At 45.7% G+C, this 21,119-nt stretch overlaps 1 protein-coding gene across 4 annotated transcripts in view; it reads right to left on the bottom strand.

Moving 5' to 3' along the window:
- Positions 1-4,868: 4,868 nt before the first annotated feature.
- mib1 (MIB E3 ubiquitin protein ligase 1) overlaps positions 4,869-21,119 on the bottom strand; it is a 50,524-nt gene continuing 34,273 nt past the window's right edge. The window contains exons 13-22 of one of the 4 annotated variants that reach the window (XM_062404212.1): positions 15,063-15,195; positions 14,006-14,092; positions 13,345-13,503; positions 11,079-11,260; positions 10,471-10,660; positions 10,282-10,360; positions 9,984-10,175; positions 8,508-8,579; positions 7,648-7,748; positions 4,869-7,192 (exon numbers count right to left, since the gene is read on the bottom strand). In XM_062404212.1, the coding sequence (XP_062260196.1) occupies positions 7,052-7,192; positions 7,648-7,748; positions 8,508-8,579; positions 9,984-10,175; positions 10,282-10,360; positions 10,471-10,660; positions 11,079-11,260; positions 13,345-13,503; positions 14,006-14,092; positions 15,063-15,195 (1,336 nt within the window). In that variant the 3' untranslated portion in view covers positions 4,869-7,051. The remainder of the gene's footprint in view (positions 7,193-7,647; positions 7,749-8,507; positions 8,580-9,983; positions 10,176-10,281; positions 10,361-10,470; positions 10,661-11,078; positions 11,261-13,344; positions 13,504-14,005; positions 14,093-15,062; positions 15,196-21,119) is intronic. The other 3 variants (XM_062404213.1, XM_062404214.1, XM_062404215.1) reach the window with 3 other exon arrangements.

Here is a 21,119-nt window from a genome sequence, read left to right as displayed (position 1 = left end):
ATTACAACTTACTTACGCGTTTCCACAGGTCTTTTCCCAACTGGAGCTCAGTGGCGTGTTTGTGTTCGCAATCTGCCCAATAAAATGAATGGGTCGCTGTGTTTCTTAGCCCCGTCAGGGATCTGTTCAATCTCTGCATCAAAAGCACTTGACAGTTTACGGCCCAGGCAAAGGTTGCATCTCTACAGCTTTATAGAATTATTAAGTAAGCAATTATGATAACCCACTGTTTTAACAGATAATAGGATGATAAGGTTCTGCCAGACTCGCTCTGTAGTTCGCCCTGACGCTGCCTCTTCCTGAGGAGAAAATCAATATCTGTTTTTTTTTTACACCTTCGGGCCACTTTGTCCTCCCCAGGTGTTTATTCTTCCTGTCGCATTTCAAAGATTCACAGAAAGCAGAGATAATTATATCGGAAGAGTGAACCTCCTGCGTCCACACGCTGCAATGACCCTGCGTGGCTGGAGGCATTTTATCAAAGCTCATAAACCTTGAATGACTATATATTGATAAAGGCTGTTTAAAGTGTCCATTGGAACGATAACATTTGCACTGTAAATGTGGCTCGCAGGCTCCAGCCTCCAATCATGCCGGGATGATAAGGACGGCACTGACTGGGATACAGCTAATAGGTCAAAAGTCACAAAACAGTTTGGCCCCGGAGACGGTGAAAAAGATGAGTTTTATTGTTAAAATGCCTTAAAAAACTAACATAATTTAATGAAATTTAATAAAAGATAAGGTCCGCGGGCGTCTCAAACCAAACGGTCACTTAACTGTGGTGATAATAAGTGTAGATCTGCAGAAACAACAGAACGTAGTTGATGCAATAAAACCCTAGACGTTGAACTGGGATTAGTTGTGCAAGGAGAAGTTGATGACTTGCACAACACATGCACATGGCTTTATGTTTGCACAATAAAAATATACAATATAATAAAATGATAAAAACGCAATAAATTATTATTAAATGACCAAAAAAATAAAGGATGTCGCAAAACAAATCAAAAAAGTAAAAAGGTTATTTTGGGGGTTTATCTTTATCTAAAATGCGCTCGTCTCCCACAGACTGGCTGCAGTCGGCTTCCGACCGCCGAGCTGTTTGTGTTAACACTCGCCCTCCACATGCAGAAATGCATAAATAACAATCACCCACCACTGAGAGGGTGATGGACGAGTGGTTTGACACTTGCCCTGATCAATATCAATAAAGCAATCAGCATGTCAGGGGGCCCTGCATGTTTTGAGGAGAAAATCTGTGAGAGAGGCCGGCTGAGTTTATGGCTTTACTGTGGGAGGTGGGGCTGCGGCTCCTCAGGTACATCCAGCAACACACAAACACACACATGGTGACACCACGTTTGGAGTTGAATGTCTTACATGGGTTTTTACCAGTGACTCTTATGAGCTAAAGTTCAACACTGTAGCTTTGAGTCAATCCACAACTCGTCTGCTGAGTGTCAACGAGCCAGTGCTTGTCCCCGGTTTGACTCATACCCCACAGTTCACTGCCTCGAATTCCTCAAATCTGTCCCTAAATGAGACATGATCAAAAACACCCCACCCCCTACCCCCCCCTCTGCTGTGGTCCTCGCAGAGTCTGTCCAGACATCCACATCGCACTTTGCTCAGCTGCTCCATAAACGGAGACAATAAATTGGATGCAGAGTTCTGAACTAGGATGACATGTGGGAGAAGGGAGACCTTCAGACAGGCGGCGATCAATTCTTCCAACTTGAGAGGAAACTCGTGGACAAACAGGACGGGAGAGAACCAGTTCAGAACCGTTTCCCTTTACAGTTGTAGTCTGATTTGATTTATAAAACCTCAGAGTGTGTTAATAATACACTCTGTCTTTTTCTGTCGGTAAATTTATGACAAACCTGGGACTCGTTTTATATTTAAACCTCATAACCCAATGTACACAATTCATAAAACTGCATTTTATCTACAAGAGGGTAAAATTTAAGTTTTCATATCTCGATGACTAGTCCCTGAATAAATCTTTAACACTTCTGGAGTTTCATTTTTGACAGTTACCTGAAATATCCTTTGTGTAAACTCTTAACAGGAACAGATCTCATCCCAACAGGCAGTGAGATCCAATTCTTTATTCAGTGAATTGTTTTGCTGACATGATGAAAAACTCGGGTCATGTTGCTCTGAACCCCAAATAAACTGCGGCCCAGACTCACTTGAGCTAGTTCACCAACAAGATCACAGACGCACACATGAGGAAAGCAGTATTTGTTAGCTTTTTAAACAATTATGGTAATAAAAAGCTAGTTTGAGTTGGTTTTAAAACCCTATTTGATTCCTGTATTTACTCCTGTGACCCTCCTCCTGTGGCTCCTGGCCCCCCCAGAGGTCCTGACCCCCACTGCTCCAAGATGAACGATGGAGTCCATAACTACCTGTCAAACAGAAATCTCACGCACGAGTGAGCATCTTCTTCTGAACGGTCTCGATTTGTCCTCTGCAGCACAAGTGTAGGCCCAGGAGAGACAGGGTTTAGTCGCTGCATGCACTGCCACCTTGTGATGCGCTTTGAAACCTGCATGTCAAGACCTCTCATCAGACTGTCACCTCGTAGGAGAAGTGGAGAGAATCTGATAATTTCTGTCAGGTTGTGACTTTAAAACTACAGTGCCAGAAACCTGAGGGGGGGGGAGGGGGGGGGGGGGGGGGCAGGATGGATGCCACTGACTCGGCTCAATGATCACAGCACCAGACTTGAAGCAGAGTCAGAGGTATTTTCCTGATCGTGTTTTGCCTCATGCTCTCTCCTCTCCGGGGGGGGGGGGGGGGGCTTCATTTCATCTCTATCTGCTGGCTCAGTCAAGCCTGTGAGTGCCCGGCCCACCATCACTCACACTCCGCAGGAGCAGCCAGAGAATTAGCTGACCCCCCCCACCCCCCCCCCCCCCCCCCCACCCCGCGTGGGAGTTAACAACCCCTGCGGTCCAGTCAGCAATGCCGCAGCCTTCAAGTGGCTGAGTGTGGCAGGCGTGGCCGTCAGGGATGCTCCCCAGGATCAGGCCACAGGCTGGGGGGGGAGATAGTGTCGTCTCCGGCACCCTGACAGTCAGCCAGCAGGGCCAGCGAGGGGTCTGGGTCCAGTCATTCCCCTCAGCACCGTCTGATGTCATGGCTTCGTCATTCGAACCTTAAGTACTCATGGACACATGAACTCTACACCCACTAGTCAGCGCTGAATTAAACAATCTGCAGCTTAATCAGCCTCCACTGGTCTGAGAAGCTTCTCCTTTGGATTTCAGGACCAGGCCTGAAGAGATTTGGATGATATGTTGATCTCAGGTCTCTGGACAGGTCAAGTTCCTCCACAGCAAAATGACAGCGTTCCCTAAACTGCTGCATAGCTCCACCAAGGCCCAACATTCCCCCTGAGGAAACCACATCTAGATCCACTAGAGGCAGATTGGTCACACTCATAAACATCAGTCCCCTAAACATGCCTGATTTTTTTTTTTTTTGTGAAAATCAAGGAGAATGTTGAAATCTCTGAATGTTAAAGAAAGAGATCAATTAAATCCTGGATCCAAACCGAAATAAACTTTCTCTTCCCTGACGCTCACAGCGTCCTTCCACCAGGTCTCATGGTAATCCAGCAGTTTTTCGTAATCCTGCTCTCAAACCAACAAGCAAACAAACAGGCGTGAAAACACAACATTAACAAAACAACATGAATTCAGCAGGAGGGTCCAAAGATCCCCTTCAAGTCAACGAGAGGGTGGGCTGAGACCTTTGGACCCCCCCGATACAGTTTGTTGTCCAGCTTAATAATTATATATCTGTATCTTTGTTCTTTTCATCTGAAGTTTTCCACATACTTACTTATTACTTACATCGTTTAAAATCAGGTTTTACACAACAGTATCATTCTTTTTAACATGCCTTTTATTTTCTATACAGGAAGTCATTTTAGCCACTGGTTCCTATATGTTTATATGTGTGTTCTTAGTTTTTGAACTAGTTTGCTGTGTTTTAGGTTCTTTGTGTTATTTGACCCAGATTTTATTCATATTTTTTTTACTTCATTGCTGTCCATCATGAGCAGGACTCCCTGGCAGAAGAGATGGAACCTTCCTGGTAAAACAAAAGGATAAATAAAAGAAGCAATTAGTCTTTTTCGCACACGGACCCACTGACAAAGTGTCCAGAAGCGGAAGCTACCATTTCCCTCCCCGTGTTTCTGCTCTAACAGGTGAACCATAGAGGGAGAGGTACCAGAGTCTGGAGTGACAAAGCACCAGCGACAGGACCCCAGACTGTACGTCCACCGTGTCGGCCCGGCGCCAAGTCCCAGAGATCAGAACAATAAAGAGTGTCCTCTCCGGTCAGTGTGCATGAAGTGAGCGGCTGACAGCATGATGGATGTCCTGTTCTGAGCCGCCGCGGAGCGTGAGCCGGGCCCGAAGACGCCCAGGTTATGAATGGACCAGTCAATGAGCTAGAACATAAATGGCCTTTGATGATAATTTGTCAGCAGTGTGGAAATGATGCTGGTGAGACGTCCCCCCCTGCTCACTTTACAAGATGCATCACCCTGTTCTCTCTCTCTCTCTCTCTCCTCTCTGGGACTTTTCCTTTAAATTCCTGCTCTTCTCTTCTTTCTCCGATTAGCATAGTTGACCTATCGCACGCCGGCGCCGACTCATTATTAGGTGTTAGCATTTTCAATTACCCCACACCTCCCATCACTGCCACCCTGTCTCCTCCGCGAGGCAGACGCTGCACAGCAGGGGAAGAGCAACAAACTACACCTGAGCTCCACTGGATAAACAAAAGCTAAAAGAAGGCGTCAGGTTTGAAGTTTTGAGAAAAAACAAACGGCGCCTTGTGTGTGAATGTCCCCATGGTTCATTTAGATCTTTATTCCAGCTATACTGTTGTTTTTAAAAGCACTTATCAGCAATACAGACCGAACTGTTTTCATGATACATGTCGTACTGCATATGTCAAACATTCATGCCAAAGAAAATAAAAAAAAATTAAAATAAAAATACCACGAATACATTTCCAACAGGACAATTACAGGGATTTAAAATAAAGTACAAAATAGGCTTTTTCATGACAACCATAACAAGACAACACTACCATAAAGCGTATTAGTGCTTCTAGCTTAAAGTGTTATCAGTGGAAAGAATCAAAACCGTACTGGGGGGGGGGGTTTCAGTCCTACAAAGAGAAGAAGGGTTGGGGGGGTGGGGGGAATAAAATAATGCTTGTATGCGGTTGCAGTTTTCCCACAAAGCAGAGCAAGCCGGCCACGTCGCTGCGTCTCCACATGGGCAACTGCCTTTTTAAGAGAGGTAAGGCAAGTTCTGTCTTTCTAAAAAATAAAAAAAGTTAGCTTTTCCTCCTAAATAAAAATACTGGTGAGAAGATACTTGTCATTTTTCATGTCAAAACAAAAGTCTCCATCTTTTTTTTTCTGTTTCACACAAATGAGTTTACGGAGACCTAAATCCGAGAGGGGGAGAAGAAAAGCTTCCATCTTTCTATCCAGAAAGCGACAGCCAACAGAAAGCAAACAGAATAAAAAGGAAACATCACAACATATCTCAACATTAATATCAAAGCAGAATGTTTGACAGATTTTTGAGGCTACATATTAGGAAGGCTGTGAGACCTATAAATCCTATTTTTGGGCAGCAATACAAAATAATTTAATCTACATTTTCATCTTAGTGTTCTAATAGATTGTACTCTCCAGCTCAATAAATGTAGATTTTTTTGAGAAGAAAGGGAAATACACTTTAAATAAAAAGAAGGGAAAAACATTAATACAAGATAAAGAGCACCTTATCCCCCTTACAAGTTATTAAACCGGTAGATTTTTGGAAGCAAAATGGCACATAGTAATCAATGGTAAATTAGCAATGCTCATTGAATTGTACAATACCACCAGGTCTCATTAGAGCTTTAACAAAACGGTGTGACAGGAGACTGGTTTGCATCTCGTGGGTCTGTGTGTACAACAGGGGCTGGTCACTGGACAGAAGCTGCAGAGGTTTCGCGTGTTTGTCTTGAGCTCCAACACGGAGGCGCTCTCGTGTCGCAAAAAAACCCAGCCGTCGTGATCGGTGCAGCTCGGTAAACAAAGTACGGGTGTGGTGTGCTACCTGGCAGTCCGACTGCTCCGCCTTTGTTAACCACTGAGCAGCAGTGGGGCCACCGCAGTGAGTGTGGAAACGAGCGTTTGAAACCCTGACTCAGCTTTTTCTAGTGCAAAACCGCCAACATGTGGTCTTCGACGGCGAGGACAGGCGGCAGGCGGCGTGTGTCACGACGGCCAAACACAGACACAAAGCCAAAAACACTCACAGGAGCCTGTAACATGGTGCAAACAGGGATGCGTCACAAACTCGCCATACTGTAATGAAAACTTAATTACTGAAAAAATCCACACCAGGAGCTTCAGATAGCAAAACACTGGAATTAAGATTTACAGATACAATAAAACTTGACTGCGACAGATGCTTGAGAACTTTACACCGAGGGGGGGGGGGGGGGGGGGGGCGACCTCGCCTCCTCTACTCTCGTGGATTCGCTCTGGTACTCAAAGCCGTTCCGGGGGGGGGGGTATCCAGGCACAGGTCCGACCCCTTTAAGTTCATTTTTCAAGATTTAAAGTCTGAGGGGGCCTCCATGTACTCCAAGAGAGAGGAGAAGTTTCACAATAGAAGTGAAAACAGAGAAAGGGATGAGGAGAGGGTGGTAAGAAAGAGGAAAAGAGAGCGACAAAGAGAAGAGAAGTCGATCTAATCTTTCCTGGTTTTGTAACAGAAACTCCACATGAACACAGTCAGACCGTTCAGGGAGCGTCTGTTGTGTGGACTAAGACATTTTTTAGGACGCCCTTGGCCGGCTGACTCGGGTGCTGTGAGGAGGGTAGAGCGGCAGCGGCGGCGGCAGCAGTAGCAGTAGCAGTGGCAGCAGCTGGTGTGGTTGTGGCCTTGCAGGCGTGGTTGGTGTGAACTTTAAGAGAAGTGACAGAGTCCGTGGGGGTGGGGGTGGGGGGGGTCTAGTAGAGGAGGATGCGGCGCTCGATGGCCTTGCGGCAGATGGGGCACTCGCTCATTCGGTCCCCGCACAGCTGGCAGGTGCCGTGTCCGCACATGAAGATCATGTTCTTGAGCCGGTCCAGACAAACCGGACACATGGTCTGTGGAGAGGTGAAGAAAAACAAACGCGGGGTTGATGTTTTGTTAGGAACAAGTCATTAGAAAAGTAATTTATAACTTTCAAAGAAACAAACGGACAGTCACTTATTTCATCTAACCTGGATACAGTTGCTGGTTATTGATCAGGGATCATCTCCCAGCTCAGATCAGGTTTATGATTTCCTGATAGTTCATGAGCCACAAAGTGTAAATCATTTTTCTAGTAAGTTTGGCTTGAATTAATTGATGCTATTAAAAAAAAAGGCATCGTCACTACCGTGCAGACTCCTGCTCCAAATGTGCAAAATGGAACCTTTCGTAAGCGGGAGGTTTTTTCCTAATTCCGGGGTAGCAGGTGAAGGTGGAGACGCGTCGTCCAACTTTATAAACTAACTGTCTAATGGAGGCGAAGTATCACATCCGGTGGCCTCTGTCCCTTCAGTACACTTCACCTCACCTGTTCCTTGATGTCCTGGAGCTGTTGCTGGAGCTTCTGAACATCAGCGTTGACGTTGGTGTTGTCCTTGTCCCTCTGCATGGCCGGGATGTTTCCACTGGCTGTTTGAACACAACAAAGCCACATAAAGTTGAAGGTGGTGGGGGGGAAAAAATGCTGTTACATTGCTGTTAAAATGCAGACTAAACAGAGGAACAGTTTGCACCAGCGGCACCATCAAACTTCACTTCCTCATAATGATAAACTATATTGCCAATAAAAGCGAAATGCAGCCGTGCCAACAAGTGCCGTTCTGGAACAAGCCGGAAGCGCGATTTCATTTTAAAGACGTGAGCTCTGTTAACGAGCAAAGATCACAAACAACATGCACTCAGAATCTGTTACTGTTTGGCAGATCAACCTCAGTCTGTGTTGGCATCGCACTCCCTTTAAAAGGTCTGCGTTTACAGAAATGAGGACTTTGTAATTATCTGAAAAATAGACTGGCAAAGGACAAAAACATCATGCAGAGCTTTTGGCAGTGTGCGATTCCACCGGATGCGTGTGTGTAACGCTGGTGTGGATCTGTCCGGGTATATTAAATGAGACTGAGCTGGACTGAGGCTCTGCTGGGGACTCCGCTCCAGACGGGCAAACATCTGCCAGAGGCAGTGATCAGCACGGTGATTCTTGGCATGTGGATTGTCATCATCATCTACAGTTCAGCATGTGTGTGTGTGTTTGTGTGTGTGTATGACTGGAAGAGACAGGGAGGAGGGGGTTTCAGGGAAGGGGTGGGGGCCAGGGCAGCACTGTGGGGGGGAGCTTCTTTAAAAGCAAGGCTTCTGATAAGGGAGGGGATTCATGGAGGTCATACTTACACCAACTTAGTGCCAGATTGTTGGGCTGGACAAGATCCTGCGATCCCCCTGCCATAGTGTTAGAGCTCCCTGCTGGGAATAACCAGTCACATTGTTATAGCATGAGCTACTCACTACAGCCTCAAGGGGGAGGTTCAGAGAAAAAATCTAAAGAGGAAGCTTGAAAGTTTGAAACAGAAGAGGAAAGGGAAATAGCTGTACAACTGTAAAAAATGCGCAGTGTCAAGTGATTCTTTGTGTTTCTGGCTTCAGCCAATGCTTCAGCATGAGACTACTGGGTTAGAGGTACATTATTAAACCAGGTACCCAACTGGTAAGTGGTGGGAATAATCAGATTTATCTTTGCTCACTAGATTTGCTTTAGTTACAGACATGAACAGCGGGTGTTACTGGGATGCTGCCCCTTGCATGAGTGTGTTTGGGTCTGCATTCGCTTCGCACGTCTGGCTTGTGACCGCGTGTAACACTTGCCAACAAACCCCGAAAGACGTGGGATATAATTAATACGGGGGGGTAAAAAATGAGGTTAGTGAACTTGCAACAGTTTCCCTTTTAACTCAACGTAAAAAAAATGTGGAAAAACACGATAGAAACGACCACCAGTGAGATAACAGCACTAAAATAAAGACATGGCCAGAATAACACTGCTTCATTTAGAGACGAGAAGATGGATTGTGGAGCCAACGGGAAAAAATAAACAAATTTATACACACAACATTTCATCATGATTCATCAGACACTTGCATGCTGATATGTGACAAATCATATTTTAGGGGAAAAGTGATGAAATCCAGGTTGGTTACTGTTATTAATGTGCTTATGTCATTAGGACTACAGGTGTTTTAGCATCTGCCTACAATTCAGTTCAATCCTTTTTATGTGAAGGTGACCAGTCAAACTTTTGGAGGCCACAGGGACATAAATAAGTTGATCAGGTTTTCTGAGGTTATGTTTTCACCCCGCTTCATTTGTTTGTCAGCAGGATTTTGCAAGAACTACTCAATGGAATCCCACGAAACTTCGAAGAAGGGAACATGTTCCCTGAATGTACCAATAAAATGTTGGCGTGAATCTGGACAAAAGGTGGCGCAGTCTAATTCAATATAAGGAGACTGACGAGCATTAGTGAGGCCACTGTCTTCTACAGCAAATGTCTTCAGGGAAGCTAGCACATATGAGATGATCGAAATGGATTCAATGATAACAAGATGGCAGATCTAGGAAATTAATTTTGACAGATCTAAATGTCTTACTACATCTATATGTGTTCAACAGGATGAAAAAAACACAATAAAACAACATATCAGTGATGTAAACATACGAGTACAATGCATAAGCAAGGCAACAACTAAACAAAAGATAAAAAGGGCTAAAGCAGAATTCTTTTAAGAACAGTGAAGGAAGAAGAGAAGAAGAAAAGAAAACTACAAAAGATAGTGCGGGTATTAAAAGGGAACGTGTGGAAGATTCACTCACTAAGGTCATCATCATCCTCATCATCATCCTCATCATCATCATCATCATCACCCTCATCATCATCATCATCATCATCATCAGCGGCATCATCATCATCCTCCATACCTTTCCCTCCACAGCAGAGAACGAAAGGAGTGCGGCGTTCTACTACAGCCCGACACTGTACGCACTTCTTCATGAGGCTGGCACAGTCTGGTGGAAACACAACAAGCCACGGTCAGAGCTGAATTCTTACAGAGGGAGGAGCCAGATTTCAGGAGTCGGAGTCGAACGCGATGCGGAAATGTGTGTAACTCACTCTCACAAGCGCACATGTGGCCACAGGGCTGGAACAGCACGGATGCTTTTTTGTCAGAGCAGACTACGCACTCCTCGATCTGTTGAAAGGCAAAATTCAACGCACACAAACAGGAGAGTAAAAGTATTTTCCCACTTTTCATCGACATATCTCAGTGCTTTGTGCGGTGCAGATTGCAGAGGGTAATACCTTGGTTCTAGACTGGACCTGGTCCTTGCAGATGAGACACTTCTTGACGCGCGGCGAGCAGAGGGAGCAGGTGGCGATGTGTCCGCAGGGCCCGAACAGGGTGTCCCTCTTCATGTCCGAACACACCATACACTCATCCAGCGACTCGATGTTGCTGTTCTGAGACGGGCTGCGGGTGCCCACCTGTCCACTGGGAACGACGGGAGAAAGACAAGACAGTGTGTGAGAGCAGCAGAGACCACAAGCACTGGGGGCGGACGGCCGAACAAAGAAAACAGGGGGAGACCAGCAGAGACTTAAAAAGGGACGGAGGGGGGAAAGGCAAGAAGAGGATGGTTCTTTCTCACTTTCTGGTGTTTTTACAGAAACACTGTACTGTGAAGTTGATAAATTGGCAAGAATTTTTTGATTTCGTTTTTTTAATCCATACAAAAAACGTTGAGCTCTCATAAACCCACACTGATTTTCTTCAAACTTATGTGACATACGAGATAATAGTTAACATCTCCTGGTTGTAGCTTTATATTTACCGTACATACATGGGTGGTGTTGATGTTAACATGAAACTCTTGGCAAGAAAGTGTGTTTCCCCTTTAAGCGCTGTTTACCTGCTCTTTTCTTTATGACATTTGGCCAGGGCCTTGCAGAGGCTGGGGTCGGGACACAGGTCCAGGGGGGACTGGCCCTTCTTGTTACGAATGGTCAAGTCAGCTCCATTAGCAGCCAGGAAACAGGCGATGGATGCTGCACTCTTTTTCTCTGCCCCCTGGGTGCCCAGGCCCATGATTAACTGTGGAGAGGAAGACAGACGGAAAAAAAAAACTGATCAGAATCGGAGACACACAGCAGTCGGATGACACACGGGCCTTCGGACCATTAATGCACAGAGGGAAGAAGAACAAGGAGTCCTAATGTTCATTGTGCTCAGATGGTTTCACAGTTAGACTGAGATTAACCATGTCAAAGTGTGATCACATCACCCCTAATTAGCCAATCAAAGACATGCCTTACGATGGCTGTCAGGCGGCGGAACTTCCTCAAGCCTGACCCCAAATCCTATTAACTGTCCCGTCTCTGTCCCTCCGAGAGCTCATCGCCTCACTCGGTCTGCCCCCAACTCAAAGCATCTCTCTCTCTCTCTCTCTCTTACTCCAGCAATTTGGGTCTTCCATGTCTAATTGTCTTCAACTACTAGGGTTTGAATCTCTGCTGATGGAGCCACCGGGCCGACTAATTGAATTCTGATTTTGAAGACAGGGGTAGGGGGTGTGGGAGAGTGACCTAACCGCACACATCACAATTAGGCCCCACCGTCTGTCTGTTCCGCTACTCTGCTGGGGAACCAGGGAGGGCGATAAGATTGGGAAGAGGTGGAGCAGAGAAGAAAGAAGTGGTGGGCGGAGGTGACAGGTAAAGTAAGCCTGTCGCTCCAGCACTCTGGCCTCAAACGCATCCCTGTAGGGATTAGTGATGTGGCGGTAACACGGAAATGGTTCAGGTGTGACATGTTGGCCTATCCAGAGGGATAAACTATTTCAGGCCGGTCAAGAGGCGGCGGTGAGCTGGTTGACTGCCCCCCCGCTCACGACGGGCCGGCTGTCTGAATGATGGGCCGCTGCAGACTAAGCTGTCCAGTGATGCAGGTGACGGGGGGGCTGAGGAGCACTGAGCTTCCTGTCTAGGTGTGATCCATCATCATTTTTCACACACTGGGCGGTGAACCACACGCAGGTTGTCAAACAGGTGAGTGTGTGTGTGTGTTTGTGTGTCCATAGGCTCTGCAGAACACTGCCACAGCAGGAACCTCATCACAGTCTCCAGTAACTAAAGATGCAGAGAGCTATGACGTGATGACACTCGTCGCTAACTGCTGACAGAACAAACAGGCCGCGTGTTTATGAAGGTGACTTAACGCTCCGCATGCAAACTGCCTGTTTCTCTTAATGGTTTGTGTGTTCTCTCCATGTTCACACAGGTTTTCACTGGAAGCATCTGGTGACATGCAAATCATATGAGTGGAGATAGCACTGTCAGTGACTGGTGCAGGTTTGGTCAGAGGGTGTCACACTTAACACCGTCACATACCCACATGGTTACTACAGAGTTGTTATAGGCTTACTGGATCCATGGTATCAATTGGTAATATAATATTTCTGTTTGTCTGTATCTGGAAGGTTTATCTAGAGAGAAGAAGTGCTCTGTCAGATTTGCTGAGATTTGGACATGTGATAAGTTCTAAATGAATAAGCTGTGAGCGATCAGGTGACCGGTGCTCTGTAGCAGCGGCGGCTAGAATTCATTAGCGCAAGTGACATTGTCAATCACGGCGACATTCACCACAAGCAATTTTCTCCAGTTGTGACGTGAGGTTCACTGAACGTTAAACAGGCAAACAGCTCTTTGAGCAGCAGCGGTGTTGAGGCTTCAGGTCCCTGTGGACCGAGTCCTTCAGCGGGTCTTTACTCGCTGAGGCTCTATTACTGCAGGTCACCTTTGCCGTTTCAGAAAGAAAGCTGCAACCAGCATCACCACTGGGTAAACGCACACAGTCCATTCCAAACAGAACGGGTACTGCACTAGTTTAATAAAAATCCAGTTGCAGAAGATAACAGTCAGCGAGTCTGTGCATCAACTCTGTGTTGGTCCAGTAGCATCCTGTCTTCCCAGTGTTCTGCAGAGTATGTATAGGCTAATAAGACTTGAGAGCCCCTCAATAGAAATATGCATTGAGTAATGATTATAAAGAGATATATAAGTGATGACAGGCCAATGGAAATGAAACCCCTTATGTAAGTCACATATTCCAATGTTGATGTTTTTCTCATCTTTTGGCCGCTGCTGGTTGTTGAACATCGTAACGATGTGATGACTTACTGTGTTCTTGGAGGGTTCCCAAGGCTCCACTTTGCTGACATCCTGCATATCTTGGAGTTGTCGCAGTTGGGACAGCGTGTGGTGACGCAGCGCCTCGTGAAGTGGTGTGTCCCCATCCTTGTCCTGCACGTCGAGCTTGGCCTCTGCCCGCACCAACAGCTGTTGTAAAGAGGAGCGTATAAACAAAGAGTTACAAGAGCAGGCTGTCAAACAGAATCGCCAGCAACAACCATCAAACAACTTTATTTTATTTTGTTGCTACAATGCAAATGCCAGCGCGCTGATTTATAACGTTGCTTGCTTACAATGAACTGCCTCAGTGCTGTAGTCACCCAATTATAGAGTGCATTTTTTCTCGAGTCCACAAGATGGCAACGTGGCAATCTCAATCCAATACTACACCAAATGACTCAGACCAAGACCCAGTCTCAGAGCATCACTCAGGAGGAGGACTTCAATCAACTGCAGGACGTCCAACTGGGTAAATTAAATGTGGAGTGGCACTGAAATTACTTTACTCCCTTTTGTGTAACATCCAGACTGAGGGACTGATACAGAGATAACCGGAGACAGGATCTTAGCTTTGTGGTGGATGTGAGAAGGGAAGGAAGGAGAACAAATACAAACAAAAGGAGGATAAGAGAGAAGAGGTGACACTAACCCGGACTATCTGGGTGTGTTGGCGTTCCACGGCCAAGTGCAACGCTGTCTGCTGGTTGACATTCTGGATGTCTAAGCTGGCGCTGCCCTGGGAGGTGGGAAGAAGAGAGAGAAAACACTCAATCACGTGTGATTAAACATGAACAACCAACAAAGAAAATAAAATTTAACTAAATTAAATTATATAAAATAATATAAATGCTAAGCACATTGAAGACTAATAACGTCTCTGGCTTTATGTGCCTCCAAGAACCTTCTTTCCTTTAACCCTGCAGATCAAAGTATCACCCAGGGGGTGGGGAAAAACCTGCATCCTACAATAACGCTGCATGTGATTGTCATTTCCAATTGCGAATACCACAGCTGAGGAGATGTGGAGGGAAGATAAGCATTATGATCAGGCAGTGTGTGAAATCCCCAAGTAATAAGACTGACTGGCTGGTTGGCTGGCTGGCAGGGAATCTGCAGTGCACCTTGTAGTGTGCTGCAATTTCTGAATAGAAAGCTGAGCCATCACTGCGAACCAGCCCATTGCAGGGACCTGGGAAAAAGGCCGTCCCCGCTGAAAGGTAGCTTGCACAGCGAACGTCCATGCGTTGGTATGCTGCAGCAACATTGCTGCCTTGCACCATGTCCTAATTAACCCAGTTCCAGCATGGTCGGGTGACTTTTTTTTCATAAACCCCTGTATGTGTTAGTCTATAGGGAGTTTAAACTGCAATCTCCAAAGGGAAAAAGAGCACAAACCTATGATTGCAAGAGGAGAATGATATGAGGGCCCAGCAGCACTAAACATTACCCCTGGAGGCCGTGTGAACCGTATGGATTCAATAAAAAAAAAAAGGCAGTTATAGCAGCTTCAACTGGTCTACAGCTTGCTGGCTGCAGGGGAGTGCAGTGGAGGCTCTGGAGTGAGGGAAAAGGCAGGAGTGCGGGTGAAGCTGATGCAGCTGTGCTTTGGGCTAATAATTGTAAATGGAAAAAAGTCTCTCACAGAGCGTGAATGACCGCATTTGTTGTCAGGTTGAGTGCTGAAGCGCGCATTAAGAATCTGTTACCTGGTGCACCAGCAGCTCAGCCACCTCCACATGGTTGTTGAGGGCAGCCAGGTGCAGTGCGGTGTAACCGTCGTCCTTCTTCTCGTCCACGATCCAAGGCCTTGGCAGCTTGGATAACAGCACACGCATGGCACTGCACAGAGAGGAGAAAGAGGAGGAAGTGGGAGAAGTGAGTGTTTGACATGAGCGAACCCCCGAAAGAAAGACACGACGCTCTAGTTAAAGAGATGAAATGCATACGTTTGTGATATTAAAAGCTCAAATTCATATTTCTGTGAATAAATGTTTCATGCGCTACGTGATTGCTTGGGGTTAGACACAATCTGTTGAAAGTAAACACATCACAGTGACTGCACTGCTGATATACAGCGTATTCCAATACACTTTTTCCCCCCATTTTTAAAGCAGAGCATATCCCATTTTCACACACGGGGACAAGAATACTAAATCAACTTAGGGAGGAGTTTCTTTCCCAGGCAGAGTGTTATTTACATCAAGCTTAGAGCAGTGCAAGTGCTGTGTGTAATTTTAGAGTGCCCGTCCTTCCACCGTCACTTTGGTTAAAAAGAGAAGCCACTTCTCCCTTTATGATGCGCAAAAAGCGCCTATCATTGGGAGGCAAAATGGTAATTACACCAGATTCCACCGCATTCACTCAGGAGTCCTGGGGAAGAAGACGACAGGATGGGAAGGGGAAAACATCCATTGTTTAAACAGCGCTGTCTAACAGAAGTGGCCTGGTGTGGTAGAAAAGAGCGAGTCAGTCCTGTGCGATTGAAGGTCATTTAGAGGATGTGTGGCACGGAGAGACGTGGCTGCAAAGGCAGCTGTACAAGAGGAAGGAGTCAGAGTGTCACAGTGGGGATAAAGAGGGAGCCTGACTGTCACTCCCCCACTGTCACTGAAGACAGGAGACCTCCTTTTTACTAGAAGCCACACACTCGTGTTTCTATTACTAAAGAAAAATCTCCTTAAAAGGTAGATTGACTGTAATTAGAAGGAAATACATAGGAGTCAGAATAATTCTTCGTGTGAAGTCAGCTTGAGTTTAGCATTTGAACTCATCACATCATTTCTTTGCCCCCCAACTCATATCTCTCCGTGCACTCTTCTTGCTTTAGCTCATGGGCACACACCCTGGCATCTGGTACAAGAGCAAACTGAAATGAGACTAATCCTTATTTAATATCCGAGCAGTGCATCAGACAAAAATATCTGATTGAGAAATAATTGCAGGAATTCTTCTTCTTCTTTACTAATTCTACAGAATCAGAAACTGCACTGGGAAGCCTGAACTGTATCGCTGCTCTACTCTCTCATCCGTAGTTAGGTACACAATGTACCTTCAATAGGCATTAAGGCAGCAGTGCTGGAGGGAGTGCTTCTGGCCTTGATTAACCCTGTATAATCTCACAGGGCATATCTTTGAACTGCGACAAAGGGACCCAGCACATTTCACTCTGACTTTGATACGACTCAACAGCCGCCATGCAGGCACTGGGGTATATATGTACATATTAGGAAGGTGAATACGGCTTGAAACATTACAGGGAGGAAATGGGCTCAGGAACAGGACAGAAAAAGCCACATCCTGCACAATCAATGAAAACCCGTTAACTATTATTACAGAGACACGAAAGCAAACCAGTGCAAACCAACGCGCTGGCAGGCTTTCAGACGGAAGGTAATCAGGATGGCTGGTTCCCCGCAGGTTTTTTTGCTAAATCTACAGATTCCCTCCCTCCTCCTGGAGTAATGAAAGAGAGCATCTTTAGCACGCTCTCTTGAGGAAAGCGGAGGAAAGCGGAGAAAAGAGGGGCAGGCAGGCAGCACCTCTGCACGGACAGAGAGATTCAGGGCTGGTCTACTGCTGCAGTGATGAACAGCGCAGCACACTGATCCCAGGATCCAGAGCTAGCTCGCTCGCTCGCTCGCTCTCTCTCTCTCTCTCTCTCTCTCTACCTCTCATTGCACAGAGGCTTACGCGCACACACACACACACACACCTGCATTGCTTGCAGCCATCTTCAACCACTTAATGCAGAGGAGCACTTCTTAAATGATATAGCAACCGCGCCCACTCTACCTAATCTCACATTCATAATATAACGCCTTTGATACAAAGTACTATTTGCTTGCGTATTGTGGATTTTCTATCTCGTGGGGGGACTTTTGAGTAATTTCATCCATGCTGTTCCCACCGGGCAGGAGTTGAGACTTAAACAAGCAAATTATGCAGGAAAAGACCTTGCCACATCAGATTCTTGCCTCAAGCTACAACATAAAACTTATTCCCAGCGGTTACACATCACACTCTCTAAGCTTTCTTTCAAGAAAATAAGTTGAAACAAAAACTGACAGTGAAAAACTGATAAACTACCACCAGAATCAAGGGCATTTGTTCTACACAAAGCCTTTGTTCCTTTTGTGCTGTTTTTTTTCTCTCCTATTGGTGCAATGTATAAGATTTGTGCGATCTGGATTGGCTGAGAACGTCTCCTATACGTCGAGCAACTGGCCAATGAACGCCTGCCTCCTCACTATAGGGGCAGACTGGCACCTTACAGTGTCAGAACCAGGCTCTTGAGTGCTGGGCAGGTGTTCACTGTTGTAGGGAGCCCCTCCAATCGAAGTCTAGATTGACAGGCTCCCTGCCATGCTGGGCGAAATGGGGAGACATTAATATTAATGCCCCATACTGGCACTGCTGCAATGCAGTTAAGCTATTTGCTGTAAAGGCAGAAAAAAAAGAGAGTGAATTAAGAAGCAAGAAAAAATCCTACATGTTCCTTTTTTTATCTCCTTGGTAAGTGGTGTTAGCTGTGACTGAGGGGGGTATGAGAGAAGCTGTGTGTTGGCTCTTCAGGTAGAATGTAGAGCGAGAGGGAGCCAGAGGTAGCGAGGGAGTCCAGCTCAGGCTGCAGAGCGCTTACTGACTTGAACAGGACAAACTAAAATCTGCTACGGGAGGGAAACATATTTAAAGTGGGGTGGGGATTTACTTATGACAGCAGAACATGAAAACCAATGCCATGGTGTCTGTGGATGCGAGAGGACGCGCAGCCGAGAAAGGAGAATGGTAGAGGAGAGCGGGAGAAGGGGAGACGTGATGGAACTGGGTCACCCTGTGAGAGATCTCAAGAGTCCCCCAGGAGAGCTACACCGGGGCCCGTCTTCTTCGACTGCAATTTGTCATTGACCAGGACGCTCTCTGATGCCCTCAGCTCTGTGTGTGTTGGCGTTTGTCATTGTATGTAAGACAGTGAACTAAAAGTGTATGCGTGCATGTGTGTGTGTGTGTGTTTGTGTGTAGGGGTCGACAGGGCCCTTCTGCTGCCCTCGCCTGGCTGACAGCCATCTGTGTGGTGGTCAGTGGCTGTTATTACAACAGGAAGTGAGAGTCGGGGGACAATAACTTGAGTAGGACAGGGCAGAACGGGAACAGTCAACATCCAGCCTGAGATTAATGGCTGTGCACAAACATATGGTTACTCTGATGTAGGAGACGTGTTTGGCATAACATCATCCATTAACTAAGGCTTCAAGCTCAAGAAAGGAGATCCAGATTCTGCATCGGAGATTAAACGCCAAAGGTGCCACCCGTCTTGGGAAAATAAAAACCTTTATAAAGCTAAGGATGAAAATGATTAGTGTTGCAGCTGTGAGCGCAGTTATGCGTCAAATAGACAGATCAGAAGTGTATGAGTGGTTGCAAACGCTTTGTACTTGGATATCTTAACCTACAAGTTATTTCTTGACCTTGGGGGAAGAAGAAAAAACTCAAGGTCTTCTCACTAACTTTCATCGGAGCTTTGTGTCGCACTGTCTCTGTCCATTGATGAAGATAAAACTTCATCTGCATTTTCAGGATTTAAGGGGGCTGGTTTAACATATCAACAAAAGATCACAAGTCCTAAGAGTGAATCAACTTCTGCTACTTAGCAGGCGTAGGAAATATAAACGATCTCCATGGCAATTGAACAAACTATCTTTTGTCACAAATGTGTTACGGTTGAAACTTTATCCATGAAATGAATTACAACATATTCCTTATACCACAAACTGGTAGCATGTTCCTCCTTGTTGAAACAGCCTCTCCAGATGCTACGACTTCAGACAATAAATGAGGTGTCTGCTCATCGGGGACAGGATCAATACTTTCAGGTCCTCTGAAATAGTGAACACTGTTCCCAACAAATCATTCATAAATGCAACACACTAACACACACAGTCTAAATGGACCCCCCCACCCCCCCCCCCCTCTCCTTCTCCACTCAGGGCAGGGAGGCGCTCTCCATCATGTATGAGAGCTTTGGAAGGCAGAGTCCCTAACTCAGAGGCAGCTGAGAGACTTTGAGTCATAAAACTGTTTGGCATTTCATTGATCTTAAAAAACATGCAGCTCTGGATGGGAATGGTGACGTTCATATTGCATTTACTTCTTTTGAAAAATGTTTGTGTGTGTATTAAAATTAAGGAGGAACAACTTGAACCATCAATTGCACTGCTGTAGCTGAAACTACACACTAGAAAAAATAATGAAATCAGACAATAATCCTCAAGTAGGTGTAACTGGTTGGAGCTCAGATTCCTCATACTTCATCCTGGCCATCGCGCCGCCCCTGGAAGTAATTAGTTACCAGTTTGCTTTAGTCATGTGTGTAGCACAGCTACTGGTCCTCCTGCTGTGGACAGAGTAAATAAACACATGTCGCGTCCGGGCCAGCAGTGCAGCAGAAAGCTGAGGACAAGAACCTAACTGGCACCGCTCGATAAAAAAAGGCTTTCATTACCGTGCCGTGAGGAGAATAATTTCCCCTACAATGTGACCTTCCCCTGCTCGCCTATACCTGAGGCCCTCAGTGAGCATGCTTTTATTAAGGATTATTTGCATAAACTGGGAAGGGGAAGACGGGAAAGGGGGTGCATTTCTGATGATGTTTTGGTTATCACTGTAGCAATGGCTGCTGCCTTGAAGGTTGTTTAGGAGACGCCGGGTGCATTTTCAAACATTCTCACGTATGGCTCTCCGTCCATTTGGGGAAGTAGGTGGGGAGACTATGAAGGCTTAGCTTTAATTAGCCTTAAATCACCCGGTGTTATGGGGTGTCCTGATTCAAAGCAATTTATGAAAAAAAGACGCAGCAAGACAGTTGGAAAAGCCCAATGGCGCGGTAATGTCCCATTGGTTTCGAGATGACCCAATTATTTCCCCATGCTAGTCTTCCTTTGCACTTTATTCCCCTCAGAACCTTGAAAGTCTCATTCTCATTTCAGACACTGGCCATAAGAGGTGTAATGTACATCCTTTCACTCAAAAAGTGAGAAGAGATGTAAAAGAAGCAAGGACATGCAGGTTATATTAGAATAAATCAAGTGCACTCCATACAAGAATAGCTTATTACCTATAAAACAAGCATATAATTATTGAACATCACTTTTTCGCTAAATGGCTTGAATAGACGTGCATCATAACTTATAGGTTTTCTATTCCATGTTGCACCGGAAAATAATTCCATCAACTTGGTTGTGAGGTAAATTATAAATGATTCTGATTACCAATGCAAAGCCTGAGAAAAATAATTGGAATGACAAAATGTTAATATGGTGAATACGCTTGTGTGCATATCAATCCAAAGCACAGACAATAACAGTTGAACCTCAAATCACTTGTAAACTAAAATACAAATAGACTCAAACTCACTTTAACCAGAGCATCCAAAAACTCACTGGTCTCTTATTCCCCAGACACGCTGCTAACAGAGCAAAGAAAATCATCTTTGGCCCGGTCACCCTGCTCTCTAACTTTTCAGCCAACAGCCCACTGGAGGAAGATACAGATCAGTGACCCCCCCCTCACACAACCAGCTACAAATAAATACTTCTATTTGTCTCGGGTACAGAAATCAAACACGTAGCTTATTGTATGGATATGTCATATTTTTTTTATTGATAACCACGGTGGGTTTTCTCGCTCATGTGGTGTCTGCGGTGAGAAACCGAGGTCATTAATTTGCTGTGTTTAATGCAAATCTGGGCTTTTGTCGATATTTTGAT

Source organism: Platichthys flesus, chromosome 14 (assembly GCF_949316205.1).
Source record: "Platichthys flesus chromosome 14, fPlaFle2.1, whole genome shotgun sequence".
Classification (NCBI taxonomy): domain Eukaryota; kingdom Metazoa; phylum Chordata; class Actinopteri; order Pleuronectiformes; family Pleuronectidae; genus Platichthys; species Platichthys flesus.
Note: the sequence above shows the minus strand (reverse complement) of the source record. Positions and strands in the feature narration are given on the sequence as shown.